Source organism: Ruditapes philippinarum, unplaced genomic scaffold, assembly GCF_026571515.1.
Source record: "Ruditapes philippinarum isolate M1 unplaced genomic scaffold, ASM2657151v2 ctg4973_1_1_1_1, whole genome shotgun sequence".
In the NCBI taxonomy this organism is placed as follows: Eukaryota; Metazoa; Mollusca; class Bivalvia; order Venerida; family Veneridae; genus Ruditapes; species Ruditapes philippinarum.
Genome location: NW_026860927.1, coordinates 60,374 through 73,966, shown reverse-complemented (window position 1 = coordinate 73,966; position 13,593 = coordinate 60,374). Strand labels below are relative to the sequence as shown.

Here is a 13,593-nt window from a genome sequence, read left to right as displayed (position 1 = left end):
TTTCTAATCTTTTCCATTATAAGAACAGTACTCGTAGAAAAGACCCTTAATATTTCCCACATCTGAACACAATCTTTATTTTAAAATTTACATCATTAATTACGAAAATTGTTATTTTAGCTTTGGACACTTTGTTTGAATATTTGATATCGTAAAGCAAACCAAAATCATATTCTTTAATAAATGTGTTTAAACATTTCGTGTAAAAGTGAGAAGTGCATTTGATTTTTCTTTCTTTTTGTATTTTTGAAAGTGTTGTAAAATAAAGATAAAAGAGATCAAATATCATTTTATTCATTATTATTTGTTACGTTGCTATCTTTTAATTGGTATTAATGATAATATGTTTAAATATGTTACAGACATGGAATGATGCTCCTCGAGTTGTATTTAATTGTCCTTGAAAGCTAATGAGCAAATGTCCAAACCAACTTGTTTTTAGGTCCCATCACACAAATAATGACTAAATATGAGTCAGATATAAGATTCGTACATGGAATGTGCAGTTTTCGGTTGGGATAATTGGACCTTTGGAATACTTTTAATGTCAAATGTCTTTGTAGTCCAAGCGAAGATATTTACATGGTCGATAATTTACATTTTAATATAATTTAAGAGCACTCATCATTCTCACTTCTTAATCATTCAATGGGCTTTTTACGCAATTATTTGATTTATACTGAAACGTTGCAAGTTAAAAAGTTCATGCCATTGATTTGTTAATATCCTAAACGTTGATTTATATTGTGTTATGAAGAATCTTCATTGAAGCTTAATGAATTAGGTATATAAAATTAAACGTTTTCAAGCTGAATTAAACTTTTGCATAACACTCAGTAGCTTGTTGGATTTATCATTACTTTTAGCTTTTAGTATTCTAAAAAATTATATTCCTTTTTGTGCATTTTCAAGATAACAAATTATATTTAAAATAATGGAGAGTGCAATTGATTGTTCTCCTAACCCATGCTTGAATGAAGACACTTGTTTGGCTGTAGTCATTTAACGATTATGCAGGCAATTTTGTCCATAAAGAAGAATAATATGGAGTGATAATAAGTCATCTGAATAAAGGTCGCCTCGTATTATCAATCAGAGGTGTTATATTTCCGATCCTTGACGATCGTTCATAGCAACATTTTTGTAAAGTAAAAGCAGTTGTAAATTTGGTTTTTTAGCTCTTTTCATTACGCCATTTTCCTTTCAAAAAAGAATTAAATATATGAACGGGCCAAAGTGGATGTTTATGATAATTGGATAAACATTTCATGAACACCTTTATCACAGTTTAATATGTGGAGTTTGAATTAAGACTGAGTGCTAAGCTTGATTGTTATAACAAACAAACCATAAATTGCAAATGTTCCATTAGGAATTCTGTGATTGGTTAAGGATTAAGTTCTGCTTCAGATGCCAATTCTTTAAACCTGACAAGCCGCCCCAATCAGTGCAGATGAGGATCCATTCAATACTCAAGAACGCCAGCACGAGCGCAATTCAACAATTGACGGGCTCGAAATCTGACTCAGTTATCTAACTGCCACGTGACATTTCCCTTTCTTTCTCAATCACATGTAAGCGTTTAGCGAACTCAGTTGTTGGAAGATGTGAAAGGGCTACAATAGTTTCTGAGCATAACATAGCCGTGAAGTAGCGAGAATTATATCAAGCGATCAGCCAGGTAGAAATGTATCGTCCTTTCCAATTAAGTCAACAAGTACCTGCCAGAAGACGATTGTCTAATAAAAAATAACACAAACTATCTAATGCAGAAATTATTTCTTTATTTATTCAATAATGCAGAAAATATATTTCGATATAAATCTAAATATTTTGCTAAACCAAACTTTCTATCAAGTTTTAATAGAAAAAGTAATTATTCATTTGAAAATAAATATAATTCGATATGAAAAATGACACTCATCTGATCAATTATGATTTGTATCTATCCAGGTTGTCTACAATTTATGATAAAGCATTTTACTTGAATCAAGAATCGCAGGCCAAATTATATTGAATTCTGATATGGTTCAGCGTTACTATACATTTCTAAATTGCTACATTTACATTTTATACCAACACTGTTTATATATACAAATTGCTGCAAAAAATGCATTCAGTGCTGATTGTTATGAACATATTCTAACACAAATCCCCAATATTCTTACTTTGAACAACACAAAGAGAAGGTTAAAATTACAGCACTCGAAGAATTTAAAGAAAATCAAAGAAAGTCAAATATATAAGATTGCATAAATATTAACTTTAGTCACAGAAAAAATGTTAGAAACCTGATGTGTCATTTCACTCATGTCGATTCACTTTATTTGAAGTGTTTTATGCATTTCTTCTCTAGCAAATTACCATTGTTTCAGGCTTTTTTTAATACAGGTAAAACTTAATTTCGAATGTGTTTGTTCCATTAATATCTCCAAAACATTCCGTTTAAATAGTTTCATTTGCAATGAAGATATTTTTTATAGAAATGATATTAATTAACCATGATAGATAAAAGATGTATACATTTTTATACAAGAGGTTATTAAAAAAGAGAAAAACATAGCTATTATATCTCAATGAACTTTTTGTCATTGGAATAAAGTTAACTTTTATAAGAATGGTATTAACAAAGCGTCATAAGTTAAAGATATATACACACTGAAATTACAAATATAAGCAGTACCACGTTAGAGGTAAATAATAATGATAGCAATAATACCATACACTAATAAGCAGTAGTTTCATTAATTGAAATATTTTATAGTTTATGTTCACCAAATGAACCAAAAACTGTTCATGGACCGTTCCTAAGTGTATCATAAGTAGTCTTGTCCTCTCTTGTATTGGCATCTAGTGTAAGGTATTCAGATTCGCTATACTGTCCAGCTGGATTTCCATAATCTCTACGAGTCACTTCTGAACCGAATGCTTCATTCGCATACGTTTCACTAACGTGTCCACTCCTTAAAGAGAAAGGAAACCCGTTTAACACTATAATTGTAAATGTGTATCTACAATCCATTAAAAAAAAACAAAAACAAAAAACAATAACAGCAAAAATCAAACAAACAAAAAACATAACTGGAATGTAAATAACAAATTTCAATGTGTTGTTTGCTTTGTTTCGTCAACTTGTAAATTAAATGTATAAAATATTCACTGCTCTCTGAGCTCAGACAAAATGTTACATTAATGATGCCTTGTATGTTTTGTTAAGTTAATATATGTTTGGTTAAAGTACATAATTTTCACAACTCACTTGTCGTTTGAATTTGTCTTTTGCCCATCTGAAAATATTAATTATATATCAACAAAGCAAAAATCAAATCTTTCATAGCCTTTACTATAAATATGGATATGCCATTGCACTTTGCTGTGATGAGATGTCTGTATATACCTACGACTTTATAAAAAGTATCACCGTAAAATATTACACGCATTTTAAATAATAGATTCTTTCAGGCAAATATTTCAAAGCATTTACGGATGGTCTTTACATCGTTATTTTATAAAAATGATAATTTTACAATATATAATACCTTTTTTAAAATACCCTTTTTTCAAAACAGAACATAAGTCATTTATAAAGAAATTTAATTATTTTGTTAGAAATATCATATGTATTTCAAATTATTGGTAAAAGCTCAGAGATTAGTAATTATCTTTGAACAATGCGATATTCAGTTTTGAAAAGTTATGCATTCAATGTTTTAATATATACGAGATTATTAATATACCTTTTGTTCGAATGCGTCTTAAGGTGATGGTTGTATACCCAGCATAGACTAGCAGTACTAGATTAATTAGACCCAAAACAAGTCCAATCACAAGAGATTGCGTAGAACAATTAGAGTCTTCTATAACATGTGCTGGAAAATAGGGGAATAGTATCAAATAAGAAAATACGAAATTTCAACGTACTTAATAATACAAATAAAATTGGTAACGTAAACAACAATAATTCAATAAGTGTTACTAGGTAAGTGATTTGATCGTAAAAGCCTTTATCCGCAAATTTGGTTATACAGTGATGGGCATGAGGCTCCGATATGTTTAATGGGCGATACAAACCAATAAAAATATCTATGGAAGGGAATATCACCGAAAACAGCTTTTGAAACTAGCAAGTGCACACATTGATTTAAACAAATTGTAGTATATCTTTTCAGAAAATTCATCGGACTATACACATTGCATAATGATAAGGTATGAATTTGTCACATACTTTCCGTTATACACCTAAAATCACGGAACCTACAACTCAATATATTATCATAACTTGTAAAATTAATGAGGAAATGAGGTCGGAGGAGGGATGGGCGTACACATTACTATTTAAAATTAATAAATTAATAAGTTTGACAAAGTAAAAGCGTATTCTGTTACAATTTCAAGTTCAATTCCAACATCAATCAGTTCATTAAATTTCATAACATTGGATGATATCGTCACAATCTTTTTATATTTACTTGTTTAAAGAATTTTGACAAAGGCAATAGGGACCTTTAAGACATACCTGCGGCAGCTGTTATGAAAGGTCCATACTGTCGACTAAGCAGACAACCGCCAATGTTACATACTACAGCAACAAGTCTATGGTCAGAAAACAATATCATACTATGAAACAACAATGAGAAACGTGTTATATAAATTTACTCTTTGACAGCTACCTAAATGTAAAGAATTAAATATACGCCTGCTCTGACTTTTGTTGTTAAGTGGATTATAGGAATTTATCACATTCTTTCGCTTATCTTTTCTACTTTAAAAATCAAAAGATTTATTGGTTATTTAAAATTTAAAATTATGTATTAAATAGGAACTTACTTGTAACTAGTACCTGGCTGTAGAGGGCCATTGCAATATTCATCAGCAGGGAGGTATGTACAGTATTCACTGCCAAGTGTATATTCGAAAGATTTTATCGATCTTTTCTTCCTTCCTTTTGAAATAAGAGACCAAAACGAATTATTTTATTTATTTTTAATTCAGTACATTATTGATGTGTAGCATTTCCATGAATAATTCACATACGACGAAATAGAAACTTTTCTGTCGTTTTCTTTCATTTTTACAGAATTGCATGTTCATATATCACAATGTAAAGGTGATTCCATTTTGAATCAATATTTTAATAGTGAATTACAAGTTTGGTTAAACCCCTGTCACACTAGGACAGCGTTCTCACGGCGTCCAAAGAAAATTCAGAACGCCAAGGTGAGCGCAGTAAGATCGCAAACATCGCCACAGCATCGCCGTGGCATCGTAGTGGCATCGCATAGAACGCCGACCAACGGCGCGCATTTTGAACATGCTCAAAACAAACGCCGTCACTCGGCGTTCTAAAATGAGCGCAGTAGCATCGCAGTAGGGACGCAGTAGCAACTCAGTAGCATCTCCTACAACGCAACAGGAGCGCCGCGAAAGCGCAAAAGAAACGCCGAATGAACGCCGTTGTTATCCACGGCGCTTGTACAGAGGTTGTGCGACGTCTGTACCGCGCTTAAACTGCGTGTGCACGGCGCTTTTACGGAGCTTTACGATTTCAACACAGTGTGAGCGCCGCGAGAGCGTCGTATGAGCGCCGTAAATGCGCAGTGAAAGCGCAAAGAACGTCATAGAAGCGCAGTCCGAACGTAGACAATTGCCAACTAAAACGCCGTCGAAGCTCCGTAGCATCGCCATAATCGCCATGAGGACGCCGTGAAGACGCCGTGAAGTCTTCATGACATCAATAATATCACATTTTTATTGCGATCTCGCGGCGCTTTGTTAAATTTAACAACGCCGTGCAAACGCAGTGAAAGCGCATTCTAGTGTGACAGGGCCTTTATATCACAGGTTATAAAATTATTCCTACCAGTATTGCAAAAGGTCTGAATCTCGTCAAACCAGGAAGGACTTGTAACACGGTAAAATCCAGAACCTTGGTCTGTGTACTGTTTCCAAGTTTTCATTGTGTCGAAATCTGTAACTTTCTTGATGTCTTTGAGCAATAAATAGTATATACTTTGGAATATTTATTTATTTTCATGTAAAATCGAAATATATTTCTCAGAGCGAACAAAATATTTAGAACAATCATTTAATTAAAACATCTGGTGTTCACCGGATGCAGTAATTTCACAGTATGTGTCCTTGTGAAATATAACTTGATCTTTAAAGCATTACAAACAAATTGTTAGTTTATTTCCTAAATTCAAGAGGTTTTTAATCATTTTGTCTGATTTTGATGCGTATTGCCATACAGTCGTTTTCATGGCGTCATCACATGTAAAGCTGTTCTTGTTTAAAAAATACGAATTTTGTTATATTTAAAACATGATTTATGCAGATATTCACGTGATTCCCGTAGAACTGCACATTAGGTTATTAAGGACAGGCGTTTATATCTTACGAAATCTCCATTCATTTATTACAACGAGACTATTATTTTCATCCGCAAGCAGATATGGTTTGGGTACTGTGAAATAATATTATAATCATATCACGGTAATATCATTAATACATAGAGGATATTCAAGTTTTTCTATAAATACATGATTTATTTTCATCGAGTGGTACGAAAATAAATATTTCATGAGTGGCGGTAGCCACGAGTGAAATATGGTAATTTTCATGCCACAAGATGAAAATAAATCATGTATTTATGGAAAAAACTTGAATTTTCTGTTTATTATATACATTTTTCTCTATTTTGACATTAAAATTTGAAAGACTTTCTCTTAAATTTTGTGTACTGGCAGAATTTAAAAGAAAGTAGTCTGGCAAGACACCAGTGAAAATACGGAAAATATGTTTCACTGCAGTGAAAAATAAATTTTTGCAGTGAAAATACGGAAAATGAAAATAGGCATTTTATTTCATCAATATTTCTCAATATTTCATTTATAAGTATATAATAAATCATTTTATACATCATTTAAATAAACAAAACATGATATTAACCTTAATTTCTCTTCTAAACATAAATTATCTCACAATTATAAAGAAATTGATAATTTTGGAAACATGCCAAAGCTTGTCCGATTGATTTGTCTTTGCCTCACTATACCATCTACTTTTTCATTTCTCCAAATTGACTTTTCTTGTATTACCTTTCAAAACTAACAAGTCAAGATTTTTTTAAATCAAAAATGCCATATACGCTTTCTTTATCCTCGTTTTCTTATTATAAATAAAGAAAATGCTTATACTAAGAGCAAAAAATCAAAGCAAGACATGATATACCTTCTAAATTACAGTCTTTCACACAAGCTATTATTCCAGTTGCTTTTATTTCACCGTTTGTAGACTCCTCGAAGAACTCTTTCAATAAAGTAACGGTAAATTGAGTTCTTTCAATATCTTTCAGAAGTCGCAATGGAATAACATCGACTCCTAACGTTTCTTCAATATTGACAGGAACTGACAAAAGTATAAACGTATAATATTGATGAAACAGTAAAAATTAAAATAACATACTTATGCTTATTTTTTGTAATTTAGGAATACCTCTACCGGTTTTACAATATCATCAGGAGGACGTTAATTTTAGTGACACAAAAAGTGTCAATTTAGTTTATGTGGAAACATTTATTAACATTGATGAATATAACAATCAAATCCATTTTGATACTTTCTGACTGCAAAAGGAACTTTGACCTTTATTTATTAACTTACTTATTTATTATTTATCTAGACATTTATTTACTTATTTATGTTTTTTTATTTATTTATTATTTATCTATTTATAAAGTGTATGTATTTATTAAAGTTATTCACGAAACGTTTTATGATACACTTTTTACACCTTCAATTAACATAAAAGTTAATATAATTACCAATAAATCAATTATTTGGTTAACATTTTAATGCTGACATATTTGCATTTATTTAGAAAGCCAGTACTAGAAACTTAAGTTCGCAAGATTATATTTCGTTTCAATAAATAAGGAAAACGGACAAACCTTTTGCGTGTGCTTGCTTAATAGTGATTGTTTTTTCACCATTCATATCTTGCTCGTTTATTGCAAATACCTAAAATTTAAAGATTGAAACTTTCATTTTAGATGATAAAAAATACTTATCTATTTTTTTCTCTCAATGTTTGTCAGCATTTAGAACACATATGTGACAGCAAATATTTGATATATACGTAATTGCAAATAAGTGTAAAATAAAAGTGCTTCTCCGACAATTTTATCATATACCTTAAGGGATGCATAACTTAAAGACATTTGCACGCAGACGATGAAAAAAACATTATTTTAAAAGTCGTTAAATTAAATCAAAGGAATATGATTACCTCAAAATAATAAAAAGTTTCTGGGACAACGTCGAGAGATATAGAAAATTCATAATTTTCATCTCCGTTCTGGTTGAGTGTCTGTTGCGACTGCAGGTCCTAAAAAGCAAGGATAAGATACCAACCAATTAGTTTATTAAATATGCCAGAAGTTAAGCAAATTAATAATTTACCTTAATAACTGGATAGTTTACAAAAGAAAAATGTACTTACTGGTTAAGCAATGAAACTGTAACTTTCACACTGTCATGTCAGCAATCAAAATTGCTTTTTATACTCACTCCGATAGCATTGTGTATGAATCTGTATTTCTTTATTATACTGTTTCTTTCAAGAATATGTGGTGCTTTCCATGAAAGTTTGAGCTTCTGCCCCTGACCATCTTGAACACTAAAACTTGACACCTTCCCGGGAGCTTAAACATATATAAGTATATATTACATGTATTAATTATCATACATTTACATATCTACTAGACTAAGTATAGATTTTACATACTGTTGAAAGACGATTAAAATATCCATTTTTATTTGCCTGTATATAGCCTGTTATTTCTCATATATCTCAGTTTAAGGTGACTAGGACGTTTTGCAATCTCAGAATTTTGTAAATATTTAACGCTGAGCTATAATGGTCCCACAACGATGTTGTAGAATTTGTTTGTCTACGTTTAAATGACTTTGAAAATCAATTTCATAATTCAACATTAAAATTGTTATGAAATAAATAAATAGTTCAATTTCAATATTTTTCTTACTTATTTCAATTTTATTATTTTGTAAAAATAGTCTTATGCCTTCAGGGGGAATGTGTTTGACACTTGATTAAGCTTATTGGTGGGTAAATACTTCTTTTTATTTGAAACCTTAAATGTACTACCTGCAGGTAATGTACGATAATTGTCTGACACATCAGATGTCACTGAACCAATAGACGTGGATGCAGTAACTGTTACATTGTAATTCCAAAACTCCTCAAGACCTGTTGCCAGGTAATTTCTGTTCTCATAGCCTAAACGAAAATATTTAAATATGTCATATTATGCTTTTGAAAACAAAGGAATAATTCAATTACACTCAATATTATACTGTTGTGCTACAGAAAGTTGAATTATCACTAGATCAGAATAACAATCAGAAAAAAACACATTTTTTTTAAATAATCGCATATTAAAATTTTAAATCCATCAACTTGATCTTATGCACTATACATACATTTTAGTACATTTACAAAAGACACGTACAAGACATATTCAAAGGAAAAGCAATTTCATCCATATAACACATATAAAATCTGACATAGAAGATATTATAATGAATTGTGAAATTTCCACAAAAAATCTTCTCTTTGGTGCATAAAGAGTCTTAAACACTTATAATACCACCATGACAAATACGATGATAATGCTGACACATTTTATTTGCAAACAACATTTCAAAATATGTTAAATTACTACTTTTTTACTTAAATTGAATTACAAAAATGATAATATTTGACTAAAACTGAAATGTAGAAATGACCATTTAGGCTAAAACTGAAATGTTGAAGTGACCATTATATGCTAAAACTGAAACATAGAAATGACCTTTATTTGACTAATATGCAAAAATAAAATAAAATGTCTGTACGATTGAACGGTTATTACACTTTACTTACCAACAACATTGAATTCTTTAGATTGAGCAATGTCAGTCATCATCTTTATTGTGTAAGTTGTGATGCCTGGTCTTGGTGAACCAATTTCCCAATTAACCGTAAAATTTGTTGATTTAATGTCAGTTACAGATACTTGATATGGTTTTTGTGGAGCTGAAAAAATAATTTCAAAGCTTTTCAGCCCTTCTTCTGGTATATTCAACTAAGGAACCTCAATGATTATTTGTATAGTGAGTCATTCCCACCGGTCTTTATCATTATGCTAACATAATGTATAGCAACAAACATTTCCACACATCTATTTTTAGTATTATCCAATGACAAAATTTGGTTTTAAAAATGGCCATACTGTGCTTGATTTCTGGCTTTGCTTTTAAAGTAAATTTCTCCTCAGAAAAAGATTTAATCGGCACATTGCATCGGCACAAACAAGCTGTAGGGTAGAGCCATGGACCTTTCCTAAATTTGATTCTTAACAGCTGAGTTGTGTATACCCTGAGAGGACACCAAGCTGCCTAACCCAAACATCTTGAGACATATATTTGCCACAAAAGCTAAGAAATACAGATTTCTGAACCTTTTTGCTTTAAATGTACATAAATAAAGCTGAGTCACTCGAATAGTCAAGCTACAAATTTAAATCAATTAAAATATATAAATGCTAATATAGAATTGATTATACGAATCATAATGTTTAAATCATAATTCCAATAGAAATCACTCCACTGCGAACAATGAAAAGCTTTATTATCATAAAATAATTACGGGGATAAAGTTAAGTAAACAAGCAATTATCATAGTATTGCAAGCAATCAATAAGTCCCCTACCGGTAAGAACCCCAGCAACATTCTGAAGGGCCATTGGCCATTCACTTATGTTTTTATTCTAAGTAAATTTGTTGAAAAAGTTCTTTAAAAGTGATCACAGGAAACAGTTTTTATGTACAGACAGACAGACTGAAGGACACTCTAAAGTTATTTTTTACACATACCTGTTATCAAAATATAACCTTTTTAGAAGCAAAATTCTTAAAAGGCAGATAACTCTTGAAATAAAGATGCAAGACGTCATACATGATGTAAATGTAACAAAGAACAATTAGTAATAAGGGAATTGATAATGAATGTTTATTTTGAATTTGAAGTAAAAGAAAGTTAAAAGAACGAATGAGAACAAATCAAAGTTTAAGGAAAAATAATTCTGGAAATACGGATGCTATATTTATAAACCTTGCCATATAATTATGATGTAGGAGTTTGAAGAAAATCCTATAATGATTGAAGCAGTTGGAGTAAAAATTACCAATTTCTCGAAAAGTTCAAAAGGGGCATAATTCTGGAAATAGTCTTACTAGAGTATTGAACTTTCTCACAGATGTTGAGTGATAATAAGAATCATATATATGAAGTTTGAAGTAGATACATTTAGAAAAAAGAAGTTGTTAAAAAAACACAATATTTTTTCATGACAATATTAAGTTCAAGGCAGGAAATTCTGATAAATTTTGTAAACCTTGTCACATATGATTTGGTTGATGACTAGAAACTTATATTTAAAGTTTGAAGAAAATACCTTGAGAAAAAAAGAACTTATAGTGAAAAAACGTAAAAACGAGAATAAAAAATCTTGAAATTCAGTCTATCTATTGCAATAGTAACATAGGAAGAAATGAAAATGATGTGCATAATCTCCATTCTGCCATCTACCCGTATTTTAAGTTTCATAAAAATATTTTCAGTAATTTTTGCGATATCACTGGATTCAGGTTATGCGAAAATTTGCCATATTTTCAGTCTATTTGTTGCCATAGCAACCAGAATTTTCAACATAGGAAGATAAGAAAAAGACGTGCATAATCTCCATACTGCCATCTATCCATCTATCAAGTTTCATAAAAATATTTTCAGTAATTTTTGCGATATCACTGGATCCAGGTTATGTGTAAAATTTGCCATATTTTCAGTCTATTTGTTGCCATAGCATCCAGAATTTTCAACATAGGAAGAAAAGAAAACGACGTGCATAATCTCCATACCGCCATCTATCCATCTATCAAGTTATCATAAAAATATTTTCAGTACTATTTGCGTTATCGCGGGATCCAGTTTTGTGGACGGACGGACTGACGGACGGACAGACGGACGTTCTAACAGGAGAGTAATTATGTGGCTACTCTATTGTTCTCTCTATTGTTCTTTTTAGCCACTCAAAAGAAAATAGCCACATAAAAGCATTACGGAATGAATGACATCAAAGAGAAAGAACAGTTACCTATTGTCCCTCCAGCCACATAATCACTCTCCTGTGAGTGCGGACGGACGGAATGACGAACGTTCTCACAGGACAGTACTAGTAATTATGTGGCTACTCTATTGTTCTCTCTATTGTTCATTTTAGCCACACAAAAGAAAATAGCCACATAAAAGCATTACGGAATGAATGACATCAAAGAGAAAGAACAGTTACCTATTGACCCTCTAGCCACATAATTACTCTCCTGTGAGTGCGGACCGACAAACGGACGGAGGGTAAACATAAAGTCCCCTCCGGTAAACCGGTAGGGGACTAACAATAGGCACATACTATTGCTAATGTTACAAAACGGTTGATACTTATAGAAAGTTCAGACTACTAGATATTGATATATAACAGATATGTTAAACAAACATTGCAATACCAAAAACATAAAATAAATAAATAAAAACTGTATTGGCTTATAGACAAATTACCTTCTTCATTTGTTCGTTGTGTATAAGTTGCAAGATGTCCTCTTCCAGCATAATTTATGGCAGTAACAGACACAGTGTAGACAATGTCTGGGTGAAGAACGGCAGTATATGTCAACTTACTAGCTAATTCTTGTTTTGTTTTATCAATAACTGGATCTCTTTTAGTAGGATCACACAAATTAGTTAAATATGAAAGCTGAAAAAAAATATGGAAACATTACAGACTAAGCAAGAATTATGACTATCGTTGAAGATGCCTAAAATCTTTATGAAACAGACAAAGAAACATGAATTGAGGTGGTGAACTTTTGTAAATACATAAATATTATCATTTTGGATTTTCCTTGTGGCCAAATATGTAAATTGTTGACATTATATTTTTGTCAGCAACTAATAACAAACATATGATACTGCACTATGTTTTTCCCCTTCTAGCACATTAAAGATAAAGAACCAAAGATTGACACAAATAGTAAATATTAACTATAACTTCTAATCAAGATTCAATTTTGATGCCTTTAACACATACTTTCATTTGCGTGTTAACTTATTATTAACAGAATTTCTCCAAGTTATTGTGTGTTGCATCTGTGAAAAAGTCCTATTACAATATGGAAGCCTTATAAATGATAAATCTGTCAATCCATATTAATTATATATCATAATGATTATCCTTTTTAAGGAGGGACATATCTATTTTATTTATTTTTGCCTACATGGAAAACATATATCTTTAAATGCGAAGTCATATTTCTTCAAAGGATCTTTTATTGATATAATTTTCTGACAAAATTTGATGATAAATTTTGGAAATAATCAACTTTTGCTACTATATGGACAGAACGCGTGACTCTTCGTGAATAAGGAGTCTGGCTAACACAGAAAAGTTAAAAAAAATCTCGGTGGAAATTTTAGGCTTT

At 31.0% G+C, this 13,593-nt stretch overlaps 1 protein-coding gene across 1 annotated transcript in view; it reads right to left on the bottom strand.

The window, feature by feature from the left end:
- Positions 1-2,053: 2,053 nt before the first annotated feature.
- The window catches only part of LOC132713945 (phosphatidylinositol phosphatase PTPRQ-like), a 36,773-nt gene continuing 25,233 nt past the window's right edge, over positions 2,054-13,593 (bottom strand). Inside the window, exons 9-21 of the mRNA XM_060696647.1 lie at positions 12,674-12,869; positions 9,944-10,096; positions 9,167-9,298; positions 8,569-8,702; positions 8,288-8,386; positions 7,950-8,019; positions 7,231-7,407; positions 5,861-5,986; positions 4,828-4,942; positions 4,517-4,593; positions 3,738-3,869; positions 3,260-3,287; positions 2,054-2,963 (exon numbers count right to left, since the gene is read on the bottom strand). Coding sequence (XP_060552630.1) covers positions 2,795-2,963; positions 3,260-3,287; positions 3,738-3,869; positions 4,517-4,593; positions 4,828-4,942; positions 5,861-5,986; positions 7,231-7,407; positions 7,950-8,019; positions 8,288-8,386; positions 8,569-8,702; positions 9,167-9,298; positions 9,944-10,096; positions 12,674-12,869 — 1,608 coding nt within the window. The 3' untranslated portion in view covers positions 2,054-2,794. The remainder of the gene's footprint in view (positions 2,964-3,259; positions 3,288-3,737; positions 3,870-4,516; positions 4,594-4,827; positions 4,943-5,860; positions 5,987-7,230; positions 7,408-7,949; positions 8,020-8,287; positions 8,387-8,568; positions 8,703-9,166; positions 9,299-9,943; positions 10,097-12,673; positions 12,870-13,593) is intronic.